At 36.1% G+C, this 22,701-nt stretch overlaps 1 protein-coding gene across 1 annotated transcript in view; it reads right to left on the minus strand.

Moving 5' to 3' along the window:
- Positions 1 to 9,795: 9,795 nt before the first annotated feature.
- Positions 9,796 to 22,701, minus strand: part of FUT9 (fucosyltransferase 9) — a 73,983-nt gene continuing 61,077 nt past the window's right edge. Inside the window, exon 2 of the mRNA XM_037039446.1 lies at positions 9,796 to 11,639. Coding sequence (XP_036895341.1) covers positions 10,552 to 11,631 — 1,080 coding nt within the window. The 5' untranslated portion in view covers positions 11,632 to 11,639 and the 3' untranslated portion in view covers positions 9,796 to 10,551. The remainder of the gene's footprint in view (positions 11,640 to 22,701) is intronic.

Below are 22,701 nucleotides of genomic sequence, written 5' to 3' on the forward strand. Positions count from 1 at the left end.
ATGATGTTTTGCCTCTCACAGTTTATTAAAATATTTGCTTAGCTGCCATAATGTTTTATGTTATTTACAGGTTGAATCTATGGAGGTACAACAATACAATAACAAACTAAGAGCCCAGATCAATCCTCGTTGAATGACAGACACATAAACATCCCAGTTGGTGAAGTTGGACCGACTGCTCATCAGCTGGATTCATGCTTTACTCCAGGGTGTAGCAAGGCTCTGTTTCATGATTTTTCACTTGGGGTAGCAGTTAGAGTCAACTTTTTATAGCATTATATTAACTTCACTGAGCTGTTAAAATTGAACTAGAATGAAGCAAACTTCTGTAAATAAATAAACACATAAATAGGATCCTTGCTGTTTTAGTAACATAGCAATGAAATTACCTTCTGAAAGTGTAAATGTTTACATTGGTGTTTGAAGTCACCAAGTGCTATGTCCTAGCCATACCACAATATGACAAGTGACTTATTTCATTGGGATGGTGGTCATTGGTCCACAATATTATCGGTTCGGAATTCAGCCCTTTCAAAAGCACAAGTATATTTTCTGAAAAAGAACACAAAATAAACACAGAAACAAAACTTCACTGAATAATTTCTGTTCCTAAAGACTACTGCAAATTATCAGCATGTAGAGGCTTGGTCTCTGCAGCCAAAATTCGCATTTTCTATGTGATCATTTTTTTCATAATTACCCAAGTTACTGAGTAAAAAGATTGGGATTACCTTCCCCTTTCCCCTCTACCTGTGACACTGATTGGCTGTCCACACTGCGTGGATGCTCTGTGTTACTACCCAATTTAGTGTTGTGCAGACTTGGCCTCAAGTTATCCCACTCTGGCAGTAGTATTGATTTTGGCAGTGTAAAAAAAAACATCATTTTTGACTGTAGAAAAAGTTGCCAGAACATTGTGTTATAGTATGGAACTATTAAGATGGTTTTCCCCCACATCTTCATGCTTTATAATAGTAAGTTGCTATGCAGTAAATTGTATCCTTTGCCAACAAATTATTTTATTTGTTGTATTTTATTGCCAACAAGCAACTGCAAGAAGAAAAAGGAGGGGGTGGAGGTGGCAAATTTGCCACAATATGCTGTAGTATTAGAAAAAAGACAAAGCAGCTTTGTCTGTTGGCTCATCAGCACTAAGAGTAACATTTTCACTTTACCAAAGTTTAAAAATGACTTTTGAAAGGACGTGGATCATGCACATGGATTGAGACATGCCTGCGTGTGAATTGGCAGTGTAAATTCCCCCAGAGTTGCATGATTCACCAAAAGCATGCATTTTTGCCCTAACATAACACAACTTGAATATCATTTAATTTCTAACACATTTTATTTCAAACATGCATTAGCTACTAAAATAAAATTTTAAAGAAAAGCTGATGTTTGATATAAAATAATCATGTTTTTTCAAGTGTGGAAAAATACTCTACAAAAAAATAAGTAGAAAAGTGATTTCTGATCAATGTGTGATTTTATCTATAAAAATCCAGATAATCAATGTGCTTACGATAACCTTATAGGTCTGCATCACAATAGTAACACATACAGAAAGTTGATAGCATTAAACAACTATTAGCACAATGCAATTAAATCCTTATCAGAAATAACATGAACCTATAAACTGTACATTTGGCATTTAGGTTTTAGGGTCTACTTAAATCTGACAACACAATAGTGCAAAACCACATAACATTAATGAAACATACAATTACCATCCAAATAGTTTATGGATTTCTGACCCTTACAGTTCCCAATATTGGCTAGAATTGGCACATTTTGTTCATTTTGATTCACTGTGATAGTTTTGACCTTCCTCAATTGGGTACATCATCTTATTCAATGTTATACTTAAACTACATAAAAAAGGTATAGGCATAGACCTTATATTCTTGAGGAAATGAAATAAGAGGAAGCATGTAAAGTCCCCACTCTTCATTTGCAAAACTCCACTGCAGCTTTCTTCTTTAGCAACCCTTTGATTCGAGCTCCTAAAGGAACTGAGTGGTAACCTCTTTCCTTCCTTTCCTTTCCTATGGCTTGCAGAACAGTGATATAGTCACAAGTTAGAGAGAAGAAGAAAAGCAAAAACATTCTAGAAGAATATACGTCAGGCATGCCCTGTGCCAGGATAATTAAAACAGAATGTCTAACCAAGCAATTAAAATTCATGAAGAGTTTCTCAGGTAATTCCTAATGTGAAGTCCACCACATTCCATTGACAGAAAGTTGTGGCTCAGAAAAGCTAGAGAATTATGCAAGAGATTGTGCAAACTAGAACTTGGGTTCTGATCCTCAGTTTACTGCTCCCTTTCTTGTTTCTTGTCAGCACTTTTCTCTTTTCTACAGTTTGTGTACTTGAATCTACCTTTAGACTTGTCAGCTCTTTACTTGGGCCCTTACAAACCTCTATGACGGTTTGTGTTGTGCGGTTTCTGAATAAACCATAATTATTTCAGTGAGGATGATTAAGATCATTAATTTATTCAGAATAGTTTTGACCAACTGCATTTCTTTTGGCATGCATTCCTTCTTTCTTTTGTCTTATATGTGATATGAAAATGTTATTTTTAAATTGTCATAATTACTTTACTAACCCTGACTCCTACCAACCAAACCTTTTAAAAGAAAATGAGAAAGGAAGAAAAAATCCCACATGAATAAAAATAATGTTTTTGAAGGTTGCATTGTGGTGATAGTTCTAGAGATTAAAGCTTCTAGTTAAGAGTAAAAAAGGTACTACTATTTTTCAACGCTTCTTTTTCTGTCTCCATTTCCAATGCCACAGAGCCTGCTAATCTATAGGGCAAGAGCTCTTTCTGATTTGAATGTAAAACATCGACAAGCTGAAAGCATCTCTTTGTAAATAAACTCCTGGTTTCAAGTATGGTAGTCTTTGTCCTTTGATTTATTATTGTAAAGAAATATATAAAATACTTCAGAGAGGTCACCTGTGTTCTAAAAGTGTGAACTGGTCCCAGTTTTACATACAACCAGACATGCTCACTTTGTTCAAGGGCTCTCGAAGAAGAAAATCAGTATGTGAAAGGCCTGCTCTAATTACAGTCTCTGGAGACACATATTCTGCCCTACATGATAGTGAGCTTTTTTGTGTGTGGCAATCTCACCTTAGATGAGGATGGCATCTTCAAGATTGTCTCACCTAAGGGGTTGAAGGTGGATAATGAGGCCAAACTAAGATCTGGCTATGCACTTTGATTGCTGGCATATAGTTCTTGCATAATGAGTAGTACTGAGTTGCTAATTTAGACTGTACACCATTTCTTCCAAGCCTGCTCTTTTATCTCCCATACCCTTACTCTTCAAAATGGGGTGCAGCCATGTGTATAAATAGTCACTGTAGTTAACATACTTCTTTGCAAAAGTCACTCTTAAAATTTTTCAGATAAATCTTATATTTGCTTTCCAGGAAGCTCTAATTTAACATACTTTACATACATACATATACACACACATACATACACGCACACACACACACAACTAATTTAACAATTTGCTTGCCTGAGAACTAAAAAACCGTCAATGTTTGAAGTTTTCTAATGTGGTATCTGAAATAAACATTCCTAATTTCCTTAAACCAAGACAAGTAGGAACTAACAAAAAATGCTATGTTGAGTATTATTTTTTCCACACATAATTTTTTTTTAAATTTTAAGTTTGCTTTTTAAGTTTTATTACAGTACAATTTAGAACTTGTACACATGAATAGTTGAGCTTATTCACGTCAAAATTCTATTTATTATGTAATTAACACTTATGGTAGACTTAATCACAGTCTGGCTAAGAGTTTTTTTATTGCTGAGCCACTAAACAAATGTATTTCTGTTTATTAAATTTATACACTATTATTTAAAAAGTAACTTTTAGCACTTTCTTAAAATTTAGGAAAATATCAGTAGATGGAGATTTGATTCTGTTTTCTAATTTATATTATTAAGTGGCTTTGGGGCTAAACCAGTAGACCAGTTGAAATGATGGATTAAGTCAAGTTGTTGAATATTTCTAGATCAATTTTCTTACCAGAAAATGACTCTGAGAATCTTCCTGCTATTGCATTCTGTGATTTGAGATACACAACTGACAATGCACTAAATTGACTATTAATTTACTGGTTGCTCATAACAGTGAGGAAAAAATTAGGCCTGTTTGGATTCCGCTTATTTTAAGAAAAGGTGTATGTGTTTATTAATGCTTATGCACCACTACTCACTGCCATCTCCCACACCCTTTCATCAGTTAGCAATTTAAAAAGACATAAATTCATGCTTCCACATGATATTTACTTATTTCCTTTCTCCTAAAGATTATTCCTTTGGGCTATTTAAATTGGAAATAATTCTTATAAACTATCTGCTTAACATTTTCAGAGTTTTAGAACTAAAATTGTAGAAATAAATTTGGACTCCTCACAGTGATTTTTATTATAATAAATGATATGAATTAAACACATTATATAATCACTTAAATATCATTTCATTTGTCCTTATCAAAAGAAAAAAGGTCAGGAAGATATTACCTCTACAGACGCAAAATATGAGGCTGAGAGAAGTCAGGCAACTTAGGAACAGTGAGTGAGTGGCAGAGCTGGGATTTAATGCTAAATCTGTGGTCATCAGATCCAGGCGCTACATCTTGTTGTTACATCCCAGATTACTTCTCAACCCATCAAACGAGGAGTTTGGGACATGGGGAAGAGGTCTCATAAACACACAGAGGATAAGAAGATCACAGAAGCATAGAGGTTTATGGTTGTAAAAGATCTTAGTAATCAAATAGTCCAGTCTTTCATGTGATAAAGTACAAACATGAAGTCAGAGCCTAAAAAGACAGTGAGAGATATTCTTTCAAAGGATATAACCATTTCTATCCCTAATAATTTTTCCAGGCCAAGCATTGCTCAAGTCTTTTATGCAGACTGGTGATTGCTAGGGGTGGCCTCACATTAGTATTATCTGTGGAGCCTTTACAACTGTCCTCCTCTGCCTCCTATCTCAAACTGGTTGGATCAGATCTCTGGAGGTGGGGTATGGCATCAACAATTTTAAATCATCTCCAGGTGATTTCAGATGTGCATCCAAGCTTGAGTTGTACTGCTATATATACACCATTTAAATTTAGAAGATGTGGAGACTATAAATAACCTGAGCCACATCAAGAAATTAGTCAGTACATGCTTGGGCACAAAATTACTAGGTGTAGAGAACATCTAGGCTTTTGAAGTAGAGAAATACTTTAGTGACATATTCAGAAGGATTCTACATAAACTAAAGACAGGCCATGGCTCATATCAATTGAGCAATAGGATACTCTCCGTTTAACTAGTGGCTAAGATGCAGACCTCAACTCTGATAGCAGATTAGAACTATTTGGGGTACTTTTTAAAGATTTTATTTATTTAATTTTAGAGGAGCAGGGAATGAAAGAGGGAGAGAAATATCAATATATGGTTGCCTCTCATGTGTCCCCCACTGGGAACTGGCCTGCAATCCAGGCATGTGCCCTGACTGGGAATCGAACTGCAATCGTTTGGTTCTCAGGCCCACACTCAATCCACTGAGCTACACCAGCCAGGCCTATTTGGGGAGATTTTTAAATACAAATTCCAGCTCTGATCTCAGACCCACAGAATTAAAGGTTATGTATTATTACCATTCTTTCAAACAATTCTTGTGCAGCTGATAAGGGAAGTTCCAAAGACACATGTGTGTTTGAGAACTGCAGGCTGCCAGTGGTTCACAAACTATACCACGGAACAGAAAAACTTAGGAAATGCATTAAAACCAGATTTGTTGACTTGTTTAACGAGATTCCAGTTGCAGGAGCAGGGCCCAGATTGGAACAGGTGTCCAAGGAACCAGGTGGTTCTTTCCACATCTAGGTTTAAAGAATCAGTTTTATACTTTAAATCTCTATTCAGAGAAATAAGAGGAAAATCTGTTTGGAGTATTACCTCTAAAAACTGAGATGGTCATTGGAATTCACCTGCAAATACATGCATGTGTTAGTTTAGATTTTAGATGAGAGAAGTAGTGCTGGGAGGAACCTTAAAAACAACAAAGTCTGGAGAGGTTCAGTGTCTGTCTCAAAATTACATTTTGTTGAACCAATAACCCTACCTGTTATTATTCATACACTGGGATATCAGGCTATCATTTATGTTCTGTTAACTGTTCTACCTAATGCTTATGAAGATGGATGCATTCAATATGAATTACTGAGAGGGAGAGCACTTTGGGTAGTAGTGGTGCTTACCTATTTGCAAAATGCTACAAAATCTCTAGATAAGACACATCAAGAAAAAAACCAGTGTCACTAACTGATGTTTGCAATACAAAAGAGTGCATTTAGGGAGAAAAGAAACTATTTTCTCTCCGTGCATAGTTGGCTAATAAATATATGCTCTTCACAATGCCTGCATTTTATGTTCACCTTAAATACTAATTGTCTTTTCTACTAGAACAGTTGGTATGTGAACATTTGAATAAAGTGTTTACATGTACCAAATCCTTTATAGTCTTTCTTGAAATGTTACTTTAGGGGACTTAGAATGCAGTAAGACTGGAAGGACATGAAATGCCATCCTTTGTGTCCAGGCAACAAACTATCAATGAAAAAAAGTAAAATATCAACTCTAACTTGCACAGTAAGTAGAACTGTTACCACATTTTAAAAAATATTGTGCATGATGCAATGTTTAAAATTCATTCGATAATATTTGTTGAGATCTTCCTCTATGTTAAACACTAAGCTTATGTTTTAGGTTCTGAAGTTTGTTATATCTAACAGCTTGGTTTAATTAATTTATTAAAAAGTTCCCCTAAGTGAGATCAGTGTTCAAGGGAATTCAAAGACATATTTAAGTACAGAGTCATAATGTAAGGATCTAAACCTTGTTTGGTAATATTAATTCATACAAAGACATTTTCTAGGTGATTACCTTAAGACACATGGACTCTTTTAAAAAGAGGCAAGCAAATGATTTCAATAATATTGTTTCTTATTCTTTTCATATTTAACCCCCAAGTGGAGGCAAGACTTTAAAGGCTCAGCAAATAATTCCTAAATATTCTGTCACTTTACACCTCAATGCTCTGAGCTGTCTAAGCCCACATAACAGAAAACATTTCTGGACATTCTAGGATTATCAGGATTTATGTAGTAAATATAAAAATTTCAACCCAATATTAGTTTTTACCAGTTTCTACTTTATATTTTCAAAGTTATGGCTGTCATAAAATGTGATTGGCATGTCTTTTTTAGGGCTTAATACTAGAAGATATAGAGAACTCAGTATCTATTCTTATTAAGAAGGCCTATAAAAATTAACATTTATATGTTCTTACTAGTAAGGCCTACAATAATTAATATTAAAATAATCAAAACATTGAAGGTAATAGATTTTTGATATTTTGAAATAAAACTTTTTAAATGGTCCATTCCCTTTTCATATCCACAATTTATCCCCTGGCATAATTGTTTTTATAACCATCAGTAGCAAGCCAGTTTTGTGAAATCAACATCATTTGTGAAAAATCATTAAACAGAATTTTCCAACCTACAGGATTTATTAAAAAGAGTGGCTTAGAGCCACACACCATCTTAAGGGTTTCATTTTACTTAAAATGTAGTGAAAGCCTATCTCCTTCTGCTAAAGTTCAACTCCTAAAATATTTAAATCAGAAAGAATGCTAACAAGTTCAGTGTTTTACTAACTGTACACTTTTTTCAAAAGTCAACGTGCTTCCATGTAGCACGTATCAGTCAAAAGGCCCTAATGACCAACTAGGCATTCACATTTTTAGGAATTGAGACATACTTCTATGATACAGTGAAAATACTATGAAAAAGAACATAAGGGTTAAGAAATACAGGCCTTTACATTCTAGTCTTGGTTACGTCTCTAGCCACAGGTGTGTGTGTGTTTTTGTGTGCATGCGCACAGGTCTTGTTCTTATCTCTGCATCTAGTTAACTCGAAAGTAGAATAAAGAGATTAGTTTGTAAACATTGATATAATTGCTTTCAGCCCTAAAGCTTACAGATTATTGGATCCAGAACTGAAGGGTCCGGTTGACTAATTTATTTTGGCACCTCAAATTTAGAAAACTTATCCTTGGACTTGCTAATGAGTTTTCAATATACAGATGTGCCATTTATTTAATCACCTGATATTATTGCTGCGGCTTTGGTCATATGATCAGCATGTGATTATAATCACAGTCTAAGAATAAGTCCAAATTTGTGGTTAACAATATAGGCAATCTGCTCAAGTTTCTCGGGTCATTGAACTCATGAACATCCACCACAGCAAAGGTGGCTTGTTGGGGCTTTTCTGCTTTTGAAGAAAACAGGTACTTTTTAAACTTGTAGTAAATTCTCTTAGTTTCTGTACTTTTAACAGGTCAAAAAGATAGAGCAAATGTAAATGAATGAATGCAACTGTTTTAACATGACAAAATAAGTGTGGGAGGAGACCTTATTTAAGAGGGTATCCACAGAGACATGCTATTTCTTGAATCAGTGTGGTTAGAAAAGATAATATGGAGGGAAGCTACATTGGGTTAAACAAGTAAACAAAGTTTACAGCTCAGAAACAGCTGGGGAAATTTGGTTTCTTATTTTCATTAAGTCAGCAGTGATTCATATAAAGTCCATTGAGAGTATGATATGCATAAACACAGATTTGAAGGAAGCTTTTCCGTATCTCTCTTACTTAATTGTAAGCTACTTCAAGGCAGTGATATCTCCTTGTTCATCTTTGTCCCTGCTTAAGGCCTAGCCTGACACAGCATGCCTATTCAATCATGTAAAGAAATTATCTTGAATATCAAAACCATCCTCCACCCAATACGGGAATCTTCCTCTGCTCAAAAATCTTCAGTTGCTCTAGAGAGCTCATTCCCTCACATGGCAGCCCTGCTAGAAACTGTTGGCACTTTCTTCTTATGGATTTGAAATCTGCCTCTCTGTCATCTGATGTAGGAGATTGTGGATTTGAGTTCTACCGATGTTGACATGTACTAGGGCTATTAGAATAAGTCACAATTAGACCTGAATAGATCTTATCAGAACATTGAAATTATTTTGACAGATTTTACCCTGAATGGAGTAAAGTCATTACAGGTTCTTTTAGGAAACTCTTTTCTTGAAGAGTCCTTAGCATCCCATCGTTTCTCACCTGCTGTTCTTTGTTTATATCCAGCTCTTAACCTTAGGGAGGGGCAATGAAGTTCAGCAACTAAGTTCATGGGTGAATTCTCAAAAAAACCTTAATATACTGGCAAACATTTTGATCCTGTAAAACCCTGAGGGCTACAGGCAAATGTGTTACAATATGAATAATTACTAAAGTGAAATATAAAACACCATCTCCAGTGACTACCTATAGACTAGGATTGTCACTTTTTGAAACAAAAAATTTTTTCCCATGATGTTCAATATCATTCATTTATTCATTCAACACATATGCATTGATAGCTTATAAGTCCTCATTTTATTATGTTTTACATCTTATATTTATCTTTTTGATGATAACTTTATTTAGGTTCTTTTAAATAAAAGGACAAACTTTTAAAAATGCTATGTCTATTTGTCTATATGGCAAAATAAAACTTTTAACAATTAGGGCTAGAGAAAATATTTTAAATTGATATATGATTAAAAATTGTACATCTATGTGCCATTTATAAATGTAATTTAATGTACACATATCATTTTGTTATATGAGAAATTATTTTTATTGTAATAATAATTGTTACCAGGATCAAAAAAGAAGTGTTTTTGATTTTCTTAAGTGTTATTAGGATTATATCCTAGGCACTAAAATTCCAACAAATTGGATATTTAAAATACTTTAATAATTGAACTTAAGATCATGAAAACAAATGGCTACACTTGCAAGTCAGCTTGATGAAAATAAGTGGGAAATCTAATAGCTTCCTGAATAGAACAGTTCTGCTCCACTACCTTTCTTATTTACATGACTATTTCTGCCTTCACAAACCTGGTAAACAGGTAAAAACAGGCCAAATACAGACAGTTACACACTTTGCTCAACGTGGAAGTCAAAGAGGTTAGAATTCAATTATGAATACTTTTCATTTGTTACATTATGCAAACTTGGAACTAGAGATGACACTATTTAGTGAAAATGTTTCATATTTTAGGATATGTATCTTCATTTCCCAAATAGGTGAAACAGATGGTCAACATACAAACAGTAATTGTATCACAAACTTACATTAAGGACAACTATAACGTGTATAATGTTTAAAAATGATAACAAAGAATAAATTATTTTTCAGTGCAAATAATTAGGTGTATACAGGATAATTTAAGAGCAAATGGAGTGATTGCTAATGCTGATCTCTTAAAAATCTTCATCAAGATATATGTTACCCAAGATAGTGATCAAAATAAATTGTGACAGAAAAGCAGGATGTTGTCTCTCTTTTCATTCTCAGAACTTGAATGATATTTCATCAAAATAATTTGCCAGGTGTGCAAAAGTTGGAAAACTCTAATTCCAAAACCATTTTTCTAAATTACCAACAGACTTATATTCTTGATGCCTTTTCACATGATCACAAGCCAAGCATGCATGTGATTCCCAAAATCGTGGAAGATTTACTGTGAAATCTTTCCTCCAGTTAAAGTAACTAAGGTATAACTTATTGTTTTTGTCAACTTCCTTCAGATACTTTGCTAGCTCACTGGGAGAGTTAAAATCTTCCACATGAATGAATGAATCTGCTGGAATATAATTTTCATAGTTTTCCCTAGGTGGCCCCAGAACAACAGGTACAGAGCCAGCCAGGAGAGCATTGTAGAGCTTTTCTGTTATGTAATCTTTATGGATTGAGTTTTCAAAGGACAGGTAAAATTTACAGGTAGATATGGTAGGAATCAAATTTTTATCATTCACATACTCTCCAAATGCTTGACCATAAGTATGGATTTCAATGCTTTTGCTTAGCTCATTGTAATACTTGACCCTGGCATGCTCAGGGTTCCAGTTACTTACAACCCAGCACACTAACTTCTCTTTGCTTGGCACTTCAAACACAAAGGGGTTTGTGCTCACCGTCAAGAAGCCATAAGGCACTTGGATATCTGAATCGCGGCGATAAGTCAGAGTGAGATTGAATAGGTGCTCAATGCCACTCTTTTGGGGGGTGTGTGTGGGTGATTCCAAATTCATCCAAATCCATTTCTGGAAGGGCGGCCTACCCTGCTGAGGTAAGTTAGTCAGATCCCAACTGATGTCTCGGTGGTGGATCAGAACTGCGTGAGATTTGTTGTACAGAGAGCGGTCTGTTGTGAGATGGCATCCGTGGATGTGGAACATTGCTTGGCAGGAGGTAAGGTCAAAGGTCTGCCCGAACGGCCACACCCAAATCAGAATAGTAGTTTCATTAAAATAATCAGTTTTGGTAGAGAAGAAATTTTTCATTTTCAGCACTGAGCTGGTTGACTCCATTGGATTGATGATCCAGCTGTTGGTGGGCTTGATGTAAATGAAAAGACATGCCATAAAGCAGCCCAGGACAATGCAGACAATTAAAAATGGGCGGAGAATTCCTTTGGATGCTGATGTCATAATTTTTTCTATGAAACAAAAAATAGAGGGGTAGGGATGAAGAATTAATCATAAGTATAATTTGAGATAAACAGGTAGTAAATCCTAAAATACACTTATTCACAAAATCAACTGAATTTTCTCCATTTAAGTGTTATTAAACCATGAGAAAAATACAGCTTTCATTTTGGCCAAGAAAACTACTTTAAAAATGAATTCCCTCCTAAGTGCTACAAATGAGTCAGAATTTGTTATACAGTTCTTTATTACACAATCCTAAGTATGTAATTCTGTAACATAACAATATCACACTCAAGCACACCATATATTTTAAGTGAAATGTTCAAATTAAAACTATACATTCTTACACCCATATTATTACCCTACTAACCACACTCAAGTAGGCCTTACTTTTGCTGGACCCTGTATATATGTACCAGTGATCTTCAAGCCAAGTTAGATTTTTTCAATGATATCCTTACATTTTATATTTTAATTTGTTGAAGAAAACTGCATAAAAAAAATCATCATCGCCAAAGCTATGGCTAAAGATTTTAGTGGTTTGAAACCACAGCAACCTATGAACATTTTCAGCTGATATAACCACTTGTTTGCAAGGGTACTTTTTGAGATTGTGGTTGCAATACAACCCTGCAGTTCAGATGAAATTTAATAAAATATCCAGCCTCTAAAAGGAAAATGCTATGTGTTTATTTTTGGTATAAGGTTATAGTTACTGTTAAAAATGCAACAGAATAGTCATCTCATAAAAAAAACGTAACTCTTGATTTGATGTTTTTGTTTGTTTTGACTTGGGTTTTTTTTTGTAAGTGTACTAATGCAAAGAATGCTTAAATTAAAACTGCTCATTGTTCGATTTAAAATTTTTTGTTTACATTTATTAAGATCTTCCTATTATCTACTAGGATGTGATAATCAAATACCCTATTGACTTTAGAACAATATTCTCACTTAGGTGGTATTGAGGCCCTAAAAATAGTTTTTCCTAGCATTAAAATAATATAGTATACAATAACAGTAAGTAAATTCTCAAACAATAATTAAATTTTATGGAGAACAATATTCACCTTATGAATTTTAGCAGATTGCAGCTATAACAATAAGTCAAGTTTTAAAATATTTTAAAAAATATTTTGTTTATTTATTTTTAGAGGGAAAGGGAAGGAGAAAGAGAGGGAGAGTAACATCAATATGTGGTTGCCTCTTGCACACCCCCTCCTAGGGACCTGGCCTGCAACCCAGGCATGTGCCCTGACTGGGAATCCAACCAGCAACCTTTTGGTTTGCAGGCAGGTGCTGAATTCACTGAGTCACACCTGTCAAGGCTAAATTTTTTTTTAATGGAAGCATCATCAAGGTTTTTCCTTTGTCATTCATGCCTCCTTATGATTATAAACACAAAGAAAAATATGTAATATATTTGAAGAATTGTCTCAGTCAAATTCTTATGAACCCATTGAAACACATTATTTTCCTTATAATGGGGTGCTAAGCTAAAGGTCCCTCCAAATGGGGAAGCCCCCCCACTAACCTGGCTTGGGAGAAAGGGAAACAAGTGGAGAGGAATCACTGACAGTTACTCTGCATATCTAAAGAACCTTATGAGTATTTTAGTAATGTTAAGTAGCTGTGCATGTGGCATTTAGAGCCAGGGAGATGGGTGTGACTCTAATTTCTAAGGGGTTTACTGTGCCTGCAAGAGAGGCTTGGAGGCAGCTCTTACAAAGCTCCTATATCACAGTTCCACGCCTGCCCAGAATAACAATGGCAGCCAGGAAGGGCAGGAGATATGGGGAAGGGCAGAGGTATTCCAGTGTGGGAGGAGCTGGAAATGGAGTTACAGAGGAAGAGCCACGCTGGGATTTGAACCCTAGTGCAGGGCAGCTGTTGCTCTTTACCATGTGGCTTGTGAGGGAGAAGGCCATCTTGGCCACATGGTTTGAAAGGATGCAGAAAGACCCCTGCTGGTCCACCATGAGGAGGAACCATATGGTTTTGGATTAAGAGCAGGATCCTAGCTGAGCGTGGATGACTAGAAGAAGCCAGAATACAGACGGTAATCTGCCCAGCTAAGCTCCAGACTTCCTGAGAAACGGTCCCCTAACTGGCCTGGTTTGTCAAGGGGAAGCAAGACTGTGTGTTTAAGGGTGGGTTGGTTTTTTTTGTTTGTTTGTTTCTAAATGAATTGGAATTTTAATGGCAGAATTCTACCATTATTCTAAACCTGTATAACTTTTGAATAAATAGTTCCCTCATTTTGATAAGACTCTGGCATTGGAAGTCATAGTTTTTCAGTGGCGGGCAATAGAACCCTAAGTGGTTCTGTTACATTCTCACAGAATGATATGGTCTTTCAATTTCAGATGCATTAAAATATTTTGAAATCTTGATTAAACAAGATTATAAAAACATTTTTCCTAATCTTGTAAAAAATTAGGAAAAACATTAAAGAAAAAGGGAGAGATTTAATTATATTTAAAAAACCCTATCTTTGTTATATAGGTTTTTTTTTAAAACCCTATAATATTTTCTATGTAGTAAAGCTTGATTTTGTGAGCCCAAGATTCTGGACATTTTACCTTGGACACACACAATGCTAGATGAGAATTATTTTTTTTTAGATTTTTTATGTATTTATCTTTAGAGGGGAAGGGAAGGAGAGGAGAGAAATATCAGTGTATGGTTGCCTCTCATGAGTCCCCTGATGGAACTAGCCTGCAACCCGGGCATGTACCCTGACTGGGAATAGAACCTCGATCGTGTGGTTCACAGGCCCATGCTCAATCCACTGAGCTACACACCAGCCAGGGCTAGATGAGAATTATTGGAATCAAAGACTAAGACTTATTGTGTGAACTAGCTTCAGAACTGTGAAGTCAATAACAAAGGAAAATAAAATGTGTAAACTAACTATGCCAGGAAGTATTAATGAACTCTTGAACAATAGATAAAATTAAAAAGGAATATGAAGGAAATCTCAACTATTTAGAACTAAATAACACTGAAGGTACTACTTCTCCCATTTTGTAATATGCACTTAAAACAGTACTTATATGGAAATTTATAGGTTTGCACAGTTTTCAGAAAATTAATAAATAGGTAACTCAACAAGCTGGACAGAGAACAATGGTGTAAGGATATAAGAAACAAAGAATTGAGATATGAATAAAAATCAACAAAATGCAGAGCAGAAATTTGAGATAATAATATATAACTGTGCAAGGTGATGGATGTTAACTGAACTTACTGTGGTAGTCATTTCACAACATACACATAGATCAAATGATTTGTCGAACATCTTAAAATAATACCATGTGATATGCCAATTATAATTCAATAAAATTGGAAAAATACTATGGTAAAATATTGGGCAAGGATAGTCAAGAAAAGAAAATCAAATTAAATAACAAAAAAGGATAATTTATCGATTTATCATAGAAAAAATAGAAATGACTATTTAAAGTAATTTTATGCTAATACATTTGAAAACCTAATGAGATAAATGGTTCTATTTCTGCACAAATAGAAAAATACTAATTCTAATCAGAAACTATGATTAAGCAAATAACAGTTAAAGAAATGGAATTTATAAATGGTAACTAAAAACAAACTTTAAACCTAGATAGTTTTGCAGGAGTGATATCATGAATTCAACAAATAGAGAATACTGTTGTCACTTAATATCATTGTAGAAAACAGAAAATACGTAAAGAAACTTATCTTATATGAAGCCAATTATTCTGTTACCAAAAGAAAATATGAAACACTAAAAAAAAATTATTTTATTTGTGAACACAAATGCAAAAATACAAAAAAATAGCAACAAAGGGTATTGAAAATTTATAATGATGCAATTCAAGAACAGATTTATAGAAGTTTAGATACATTTGACCTATTTTATCTAGTCTTAGAACTGTTTTTTCCCCAGACCCTGAGATCTAGACTGAGAAAATTTACTGGGAGGGTCTCCTTTCTAAATGGAGTAACGTTACGCTTTCCTGAGCATGATTAGATTTAGCAAAGGCTCTATATGTTGCTTGAATGAATGTTGAGTCACCAGCTACATGCAAGGTAAAATGGGTGGTAACTAGATAAGACAAAATGAACTAAATATGAATGAATGAATATATGCTTAGTTGCTTTCTTGGTACATTTAACATGTATCTTTCTATAGAACAACTACTATTAAAATTGATATACAGGTATTCTCACTAGATGAGCAAAATCTCCCATGTTTGCCTCTCAGTAAGTGACTCAGAGGGGGCATCTATCTAGTACATTTTAAATCCGTGACTCTTTTTCAGCCAAATGAGAAAGAATTGGTGACCAGGCAGAAATAATATTCTGTGTACTGTGTGCTTGGACATTCTGTATTAGTTGAGGTGTTTTTGTTTGTCTGTTTGGTTTTGGTTACCACTTTGCACACCTTCTCTCCTCGAATTTTCATTATTGTCAGGGTCAATTACTAAACAGTAGCAGCAGTTACTCAGTAACTCCTGCTTTGTTCAGAAACTGTCAGAAAAGTTTGCCTCTTGTAGCTAAATTGACATCACTTGACAGACACCTTTTCACCTATTCCTCACAACTAAAATTCAGTTGGATGCCCAATATGTCTTTTTTTCTACATCACCATTTATCCTCCCTATACCCTTTTCCACCTCCACCCACTCCCCTTGCCACTGCAATCACCATGCTGTTATCTATTTCCTTAAGTTCTTACTTTTTTTTCTCTTTTTGCTCAATCCCTCCACAGCCTCAGCCCCCAAACCCCTGACCCATGGTGAGAGCTGTCAGTGTGTTCTCTACCTAGGAGTCTGTCTCTATTCGCTTGTTAGTTCATGTTGTTCATTGAATTCCACATATGAGTGAATCATATGACAGTTGTTTTTCTCTGACTAGCTTTTTTCTCTTAGCATAAAGCTCTCCAGGTCCATCCATGCTATCACAGAGTATAAAATTTTCCTTTTTTTAGCCAAGTTAATATTCCATTGTGTAAATTTACCATAGCTGTTTTAGCTGCTCATGAACTGATGGACACTTGGGCTTCTTCTAAATCTTGGCAGCTGTAAATATCACAGTGAAAATAGGGCTACATATATTCTTTTGAATTAGTGTTTTGGGTTTCTTTGGATAAATTCCCAGAAGTGGAATCACTGGGTCCTAGGGCAATTCCATTTTTATTTTTCTGCAGTAACTTCATACACCTTTCCAGTGGCTGCACCAATCTGCACTCTTACCAACAGTGCACAAGGGTTCCCCTTTCTCCACGTCCTTGCCAACACTTGTTCATTGGTTTATTGATGATAGTCATTCTGACAGGCGTAAGGTGATACCTCATTGTGGCTTTAATTTGAATTTCTCTGATGATCAGTGACATTGGGTGTCTTATCATATGTCTATTGGCCCTCTGTATTTCCTATTTGGAAAAGTGTTTATTCAGGTTATTTGCCCATTTAAAAAAATGGATTGTTTTGGGTGTTGTTTATAAGTTTGTTTATAAGATTATATAGTTGTTTATAAGTTCTTTACAAATTATGGATATTAACCCTTTACAGATGTATCATTGGTGAATATGTTCTCCCATTCTGTGGTAGAACATATTGTTGCTGGCCTCCTTTGTTGTGCAAACCCTTTTTAGTTTGATGTAGTCCTATTTGTTTATTGTTTGTTTCCCTTGACTGCACAAGTATATCAGAAAAAACACTGCTTTGAGAAATGTCTGGGATTTTGCTGCATATGATTTTTTTTAGGATTCTTATGGTTTTGAGTCTAACATTTAAGTCTTTAATCCATTTTGACTTTATTCTTGCGTGTGGTGTAAGAAGGTGGTTACATTTCATTTTTTTTGCATGTCTCCATTCAATTTTCCCAGCACCATTATTGAAAGACTATCTTAGGTCCATTGTATGTGCTTGCTTCCTCTGTCAAATATTAATTGACAATAAAGGCATCAGTTTATTTCTGGGCTATTTTGTTCCATCAATCTATGTCTGTTTACATGATAGTACCATATTGTTTTGATTACTGTGGCCTTGTAGTATAGTTTGATATTAGGTAGTGTGATTCTTCCAAGTTTATTCTTCTCAAGATCAATGTTGTTATCAAGGACATTTCTGGTTTCATATAAATGTTTGAAATATTTGTTTTAGCTCTTTGAAATATGCCATTACTATCTTGATAGGAATTAGTTCACTCTGTAGATATCCTTGAGTAGTAAGAACATTTTAATGTTACTTCTTCCTATCCATTAACATGGTATATGATTACCCTTATTTGTATCATGTTCAATTTCTTCAGAGTCTTAGAATTTTCTGAGTATAGGTCTTTTACATTCTTTTAAAAATATTTTTATTTATTTATCTTTAGACAGAGGGGAAGGGAGGGAGAAAGAGAGAAAAAAACATAAATATGTGGTTGTGGTTGCCTCTCACATGCCCCCTACTGGGTACCTGGCCTGCAGCCCAGGCATGAGCCATGACTTTGAATTGGATCAGTGACCCTTTGGTTCCCAGGCTGGCACTCAATCCACTCAGTCACACCAGCTAGGGTAGTCTTTTACATTCTTGGTTAAATTTATTTGTAGGTATTTTATTATTTTTGAAGCAATTATAAATAGAGCTGTTTTCTTAGTTGCTCTTTCTGATAGTTCATTATTGGCATATAAAATGCAATTAATTTCTGGGTATTTTATATTGTATCCTGCTACTTTACTAAATTCATTTATCAGTTCTATTACTTTTTTGGTGGAATTTTTAGGGTCCTCTATATACAGTATCTTGTCCTCAGCAAATAATGAGAGTTTTACTTCTATTTTTCCAATTTAGATGCCTTTTATGTCTTCTTCTTGTCTGATTGCTGTGGCTAGGACTTTTAGTACTATGTTGAATAAGAGTGGCGCTGTCTTGTTCCCAGTCTTAAAGAGAACACTTATAGTTTTTGACCATGAGTATGATGCTGACAGTGAGTTTGTCATATATGACCTTTATTACTTTGAAGTACGTACCCTCTGTTCCCACAATGCTGAGAGTTTTTATCTTAAATGCATGCTGGATTTTATCAGATGCTTTTTCTGCATCTATTGATATGATCACCTAATTTTTATCCTTCATTTTGTTTATGTGATGCATTACATTTATTAATTGGCAGATATTGCACCAATCTTTCATCCCTAGAATAACTCCTTCTTGATTATTGTATATGATCTTTTTAATCAATTGCTGGATCTGGGTTTGCTGGTATTTTCTTGAGGATTTTAGCATTTATCTTCAGCAGGGATATTGGCTTATAATCTTCTTTTTTGTAACGTTTTTATTTGGTTTCTGGATTAGGATAATGCTGACTTTTTCTTGCCTGAAAAACTCTTTATTTCTCCTTCAATAGTAAATGATAGGCTTGCTGGGTAAAGTAGCCTTGGTTGTAGGTCCTTCCTTTTCATGACTTTGAATATTTCATGCCAGTCCCTTCTGGTCTGAAATGTTTCTGTTGAGAAATCAGCTGAACTCCCTTGTAGGTACTAACCCCTTTTTTTCTCTTGTGGCTTGTAAGAATTTCTTTGTTTTTAACATTTGCTTTTTCAATTATGATGTGTCTTGCTGTGGTATCTTTAAGGCTATCTTGTTTGGGAGTCTGCACTTTCTGGACTTGTGTGTCCTTTTTCTTAACCAGGTTAGGGAAAGTTTTGGCCATTATTTCTTCAAACATGTTCTTGCTCCCTTGCTTTTTGTCTTCTCCTTCTGTACCCTTATGATGTGGATGTTGTTATGCTTCATTTTGTCTCAAGGCTCCTTGAGACAAAAACTGTCCTTTTTGAAGAATTTTTTTCTTTTTATTGCTCTAAGAGGGTGTTTTTTTCCCTACTGTCTTTTCTAAATCACTGATTCAGTTTTCTGCTTTATCTAACCTACTGTTTTTCCTGCCAGTGAATTATTTTTTTCAGATACTGCATTCTTTGTTTTTGACTGGTCCCTCTTTATGGTTATTATGTCCTTTCTTATGCTATTGAGCATCCTTATAATCATTACTTTGAACTCTATATCTGTTAATTTTTTGTCTTTATTTCATTTACCTCTTCTCTGGAGATTTCTCTTTTTTTTTTAATTTGGGGCTTATTTCTTTGTCTTCCCATTTTGGCTGCCAGTTTGTGTTTGTTTCTATGTATTAGGAAGATATGCTATTACTCCCAGTTTTGGTAGGGTTGCTCCCTGATCAGCTGAACTGGGTGCTCTAGCAATATCCCTTGTGCACGTTATGTGGAGCCTCCTGTTGTAATTGAGTCTTGATTGCTATTTGCTTGTTCATGCAAGAGATCAGCCTTCAGTCTGGCTGACTGTGAGGCTCAACCCCCAATACAGAGTGCACGGTGCCATGCAGGTGCTGGTCACACAAAGTAGAATTCACCTTAGCAGTGTTTGGTGCCTGCTGAGATTTCCCTGTGGGTATGTTGCTTGTGAAGCTTATTAAATATTTTTTTTCCTGAAGTGGGTCACTAGGTATTGGGTCTAAGCCTCTTCAGAGGGACTCTGGTGCAGTCCTATGTCATATGCTCCCTGGATAACCTGTCTGTTTGGAGCTGTCACTGATCCAGAGCTTGTAGCTCCCCCTGCTGGGCCTAGATGCATGTGGAAAGGACCAAGGTGTGCATCAAGGCCAGTTTTTACCAGCTCCAGGCCCAGGGCACGTCAGCAAACGTCTCAAAGCACCCAGAGATCTGCCACCGCCTCCAGGCTCCCAGTTGGGCTTACTCACTGAAATAGCCTGCAGCTGTACTCCTCAGCCGGGCATAAGCTGCTTCAGCATGAGGCGAGAGGGAATCTAGTGCGTAGGCCTATTGCTTCCCTTCAGGCCGATGCTGCATGGAAGGGAGAGTTCTGTGCAAGAACGATGGCTTCTAAAGTTTGGGGAATGACTCAGTGCAAGGTGGCTACCCTTCGGCACTCTCTCCAGGGGCATCCAATGGTTCTAATTTGCTTCCCTCAATGTGGTTCTAGTTCACTTTGTCCTCCCTCCTCCAGAGCCTGGGGTGAGTGCCTGTGAGAAAATTTTTGTGTGTTGGCCCTTTAAGAGGATACCCTCATCTCCAGCCCTCTCTCCCTGGCAGACAGAAACCCTGCTGCTTTCCACAGCCAGACCTTATTTGGGTGCCTTTCCCAGGTCTGATGCTCTAGGTTGGGGAGCCCAGGCTGGGGTTTGGACCCCACACTTTTCGCTTTTCCGGGGAGCCCCTCCCCGCTCCCAGCTGAGGTATCTTTCTGGAACTTGAGCTGCTACTGTCTGGAACCCGGCGGGCCAGCCCTCTCACGCCTCCACACTTCCTACCAGTCTCCATGGCTTCTTTGGTGAGACCTTGGTTATAAGGCTTCCGTCCAGCTCATCTTCAATTGGTTATTCAGGGCGACTTTTCTGTAATTTAGTTGTAATTCCATTTTTGTGCTGAGAGGAGATTAGGGTAGCTGCGGATTGCTCCGCCGCCATCTTGGGCCCCAGATAGTCTGGGGCAGCTCCTTTTAAAGCGCCCGCAGCCCCTCTTAAAGCGCCCGCAGCCATCCCTGCAGTGCTCACCGGGGGCAGCACTAAATGTGCAGCATAAGGCAAATTGTAATAGTCCATTGTCTGATACACTTTCTCGATTATTTTGAATAGTTTCAAGTACTTGGGAAGATGTAATTTAAATACTTTAGCATTAAAAATAACAAAATGTTTAGTACAAGTAATCGCTGATAAGACTTGGTATGCGGATGATTCTGTTTTCCATTAAGAGACGACCTTCAGTAATACTTGAAGAATGTTCTACTGAATGTTAAGGAATGGAAGAGAGATTGGGATATAAAAGGTTTAACTCGTGCTTCTCAAACCATAAATATACTTCAGGGTATTAGGGGGAGAATTATGAAACTGAGGAAAACAGTCAGCTTCTTTAGGAAATGGTAATTCTATGCCTCAGACTAGCAGGCACGTGGGGTTGGAAGAGATTTTCCCCTATGCCTTTAGGAGGTCTTGTGTCAAAGTGTTCGACAATAATTTTATGGTACATATATTCTCTCTTTGTGGTGTGGGTGCACAATCAACTATTCCTAATAAGGTGAGACCTTTTATTATTAGTACAATTGTGCACAGGTCATAGACTGAACAGAACTTTAGATCCACTTGGGATTCTTCAGATCAACCCCAAAGGCCAGAAATGAACTGCTGACAAATTGGTGGTTAAACTAAAATTAGAAATAGTAAAAAAAAAAATGAAAAGTTTACCACATATAGATATATTGTGGCTTTCCCCCCCACTTCAATAAATTGGTATTTGTAAAATGCTTCTGATAGTGCATGGCTCGTAGAGTACAAGATGTGTTTGCGATTAGGTTACTATTCCCCGGTCAAGGGAATTGGTCAAGAATCCGAGCTCTCCTCAGAGCTCAAACTCTCTTGGAATAATAGATCCCTTCTGATTTCTATGCAAGTTGTTACCATCTCTAATCACACTCACACACACGCCCACACACACACAATCTCTTTATTCAAAACATAATTCATTATGAAAAATAATAAAAATTTCTGTTGAATATAAGGATCAGGATCTTTCAGTTCTTCATGGAATCAGTCTTTCAATAGAAGGTTACTCCATAAGCGTATTGTACTGACAGGATCTATAGCAGATATTTGCTGGGTTTCACCGCCTGGCAATTGCTCTCTCTTCTGACAATAGCCCCCCAATTTCCTATTAGAACCCTGCCTTTCCTCTCTAGTGTGCGATCTTTGGGATGACAGAGAACGCTACTACCCCTTTCTAATCAGTGCTAAGCACGGGAGCTAGGTCATTCCAACTCACTCTCTCTGGGACTTTGAACTTTGAGTGGAAGGGATAAAAGGAAAATAGGTTGAAGCTAATTAATCACAGTGAGATTTGGTGAGAAGACAATTTTGTAAACCCTGCTGTCTGGACCCAAAGAGCTACTCAGGACCCTGCTTTCCTGGCCTTGGTTTTTCAGATATTAATTTCTTCAGTTCCATGAGCTACTCTGTAAGCTTGCAAGCATTTCCATTTGATTTATATTAGTTATAATTACTTTATTACTTAAA

Source organism: Sturnira hondurensis, unplaced genomic scaffold (assembly GCF_014824575.4).
Source record: "Sturnira hondurensis isolate 20B ecotype Veracruz unplaced genomic scaffold, ASM1482457v3 Scaffold0025370, whole genome shotgun sequence".
NCBI classification, from domain to species: domain Eukaryota; kingdom Metazoa; phylum Chordata; class Mammalia; order Chiroptera; family Phyllostomidae; genus Sturnira; species Sturnira hondurensis.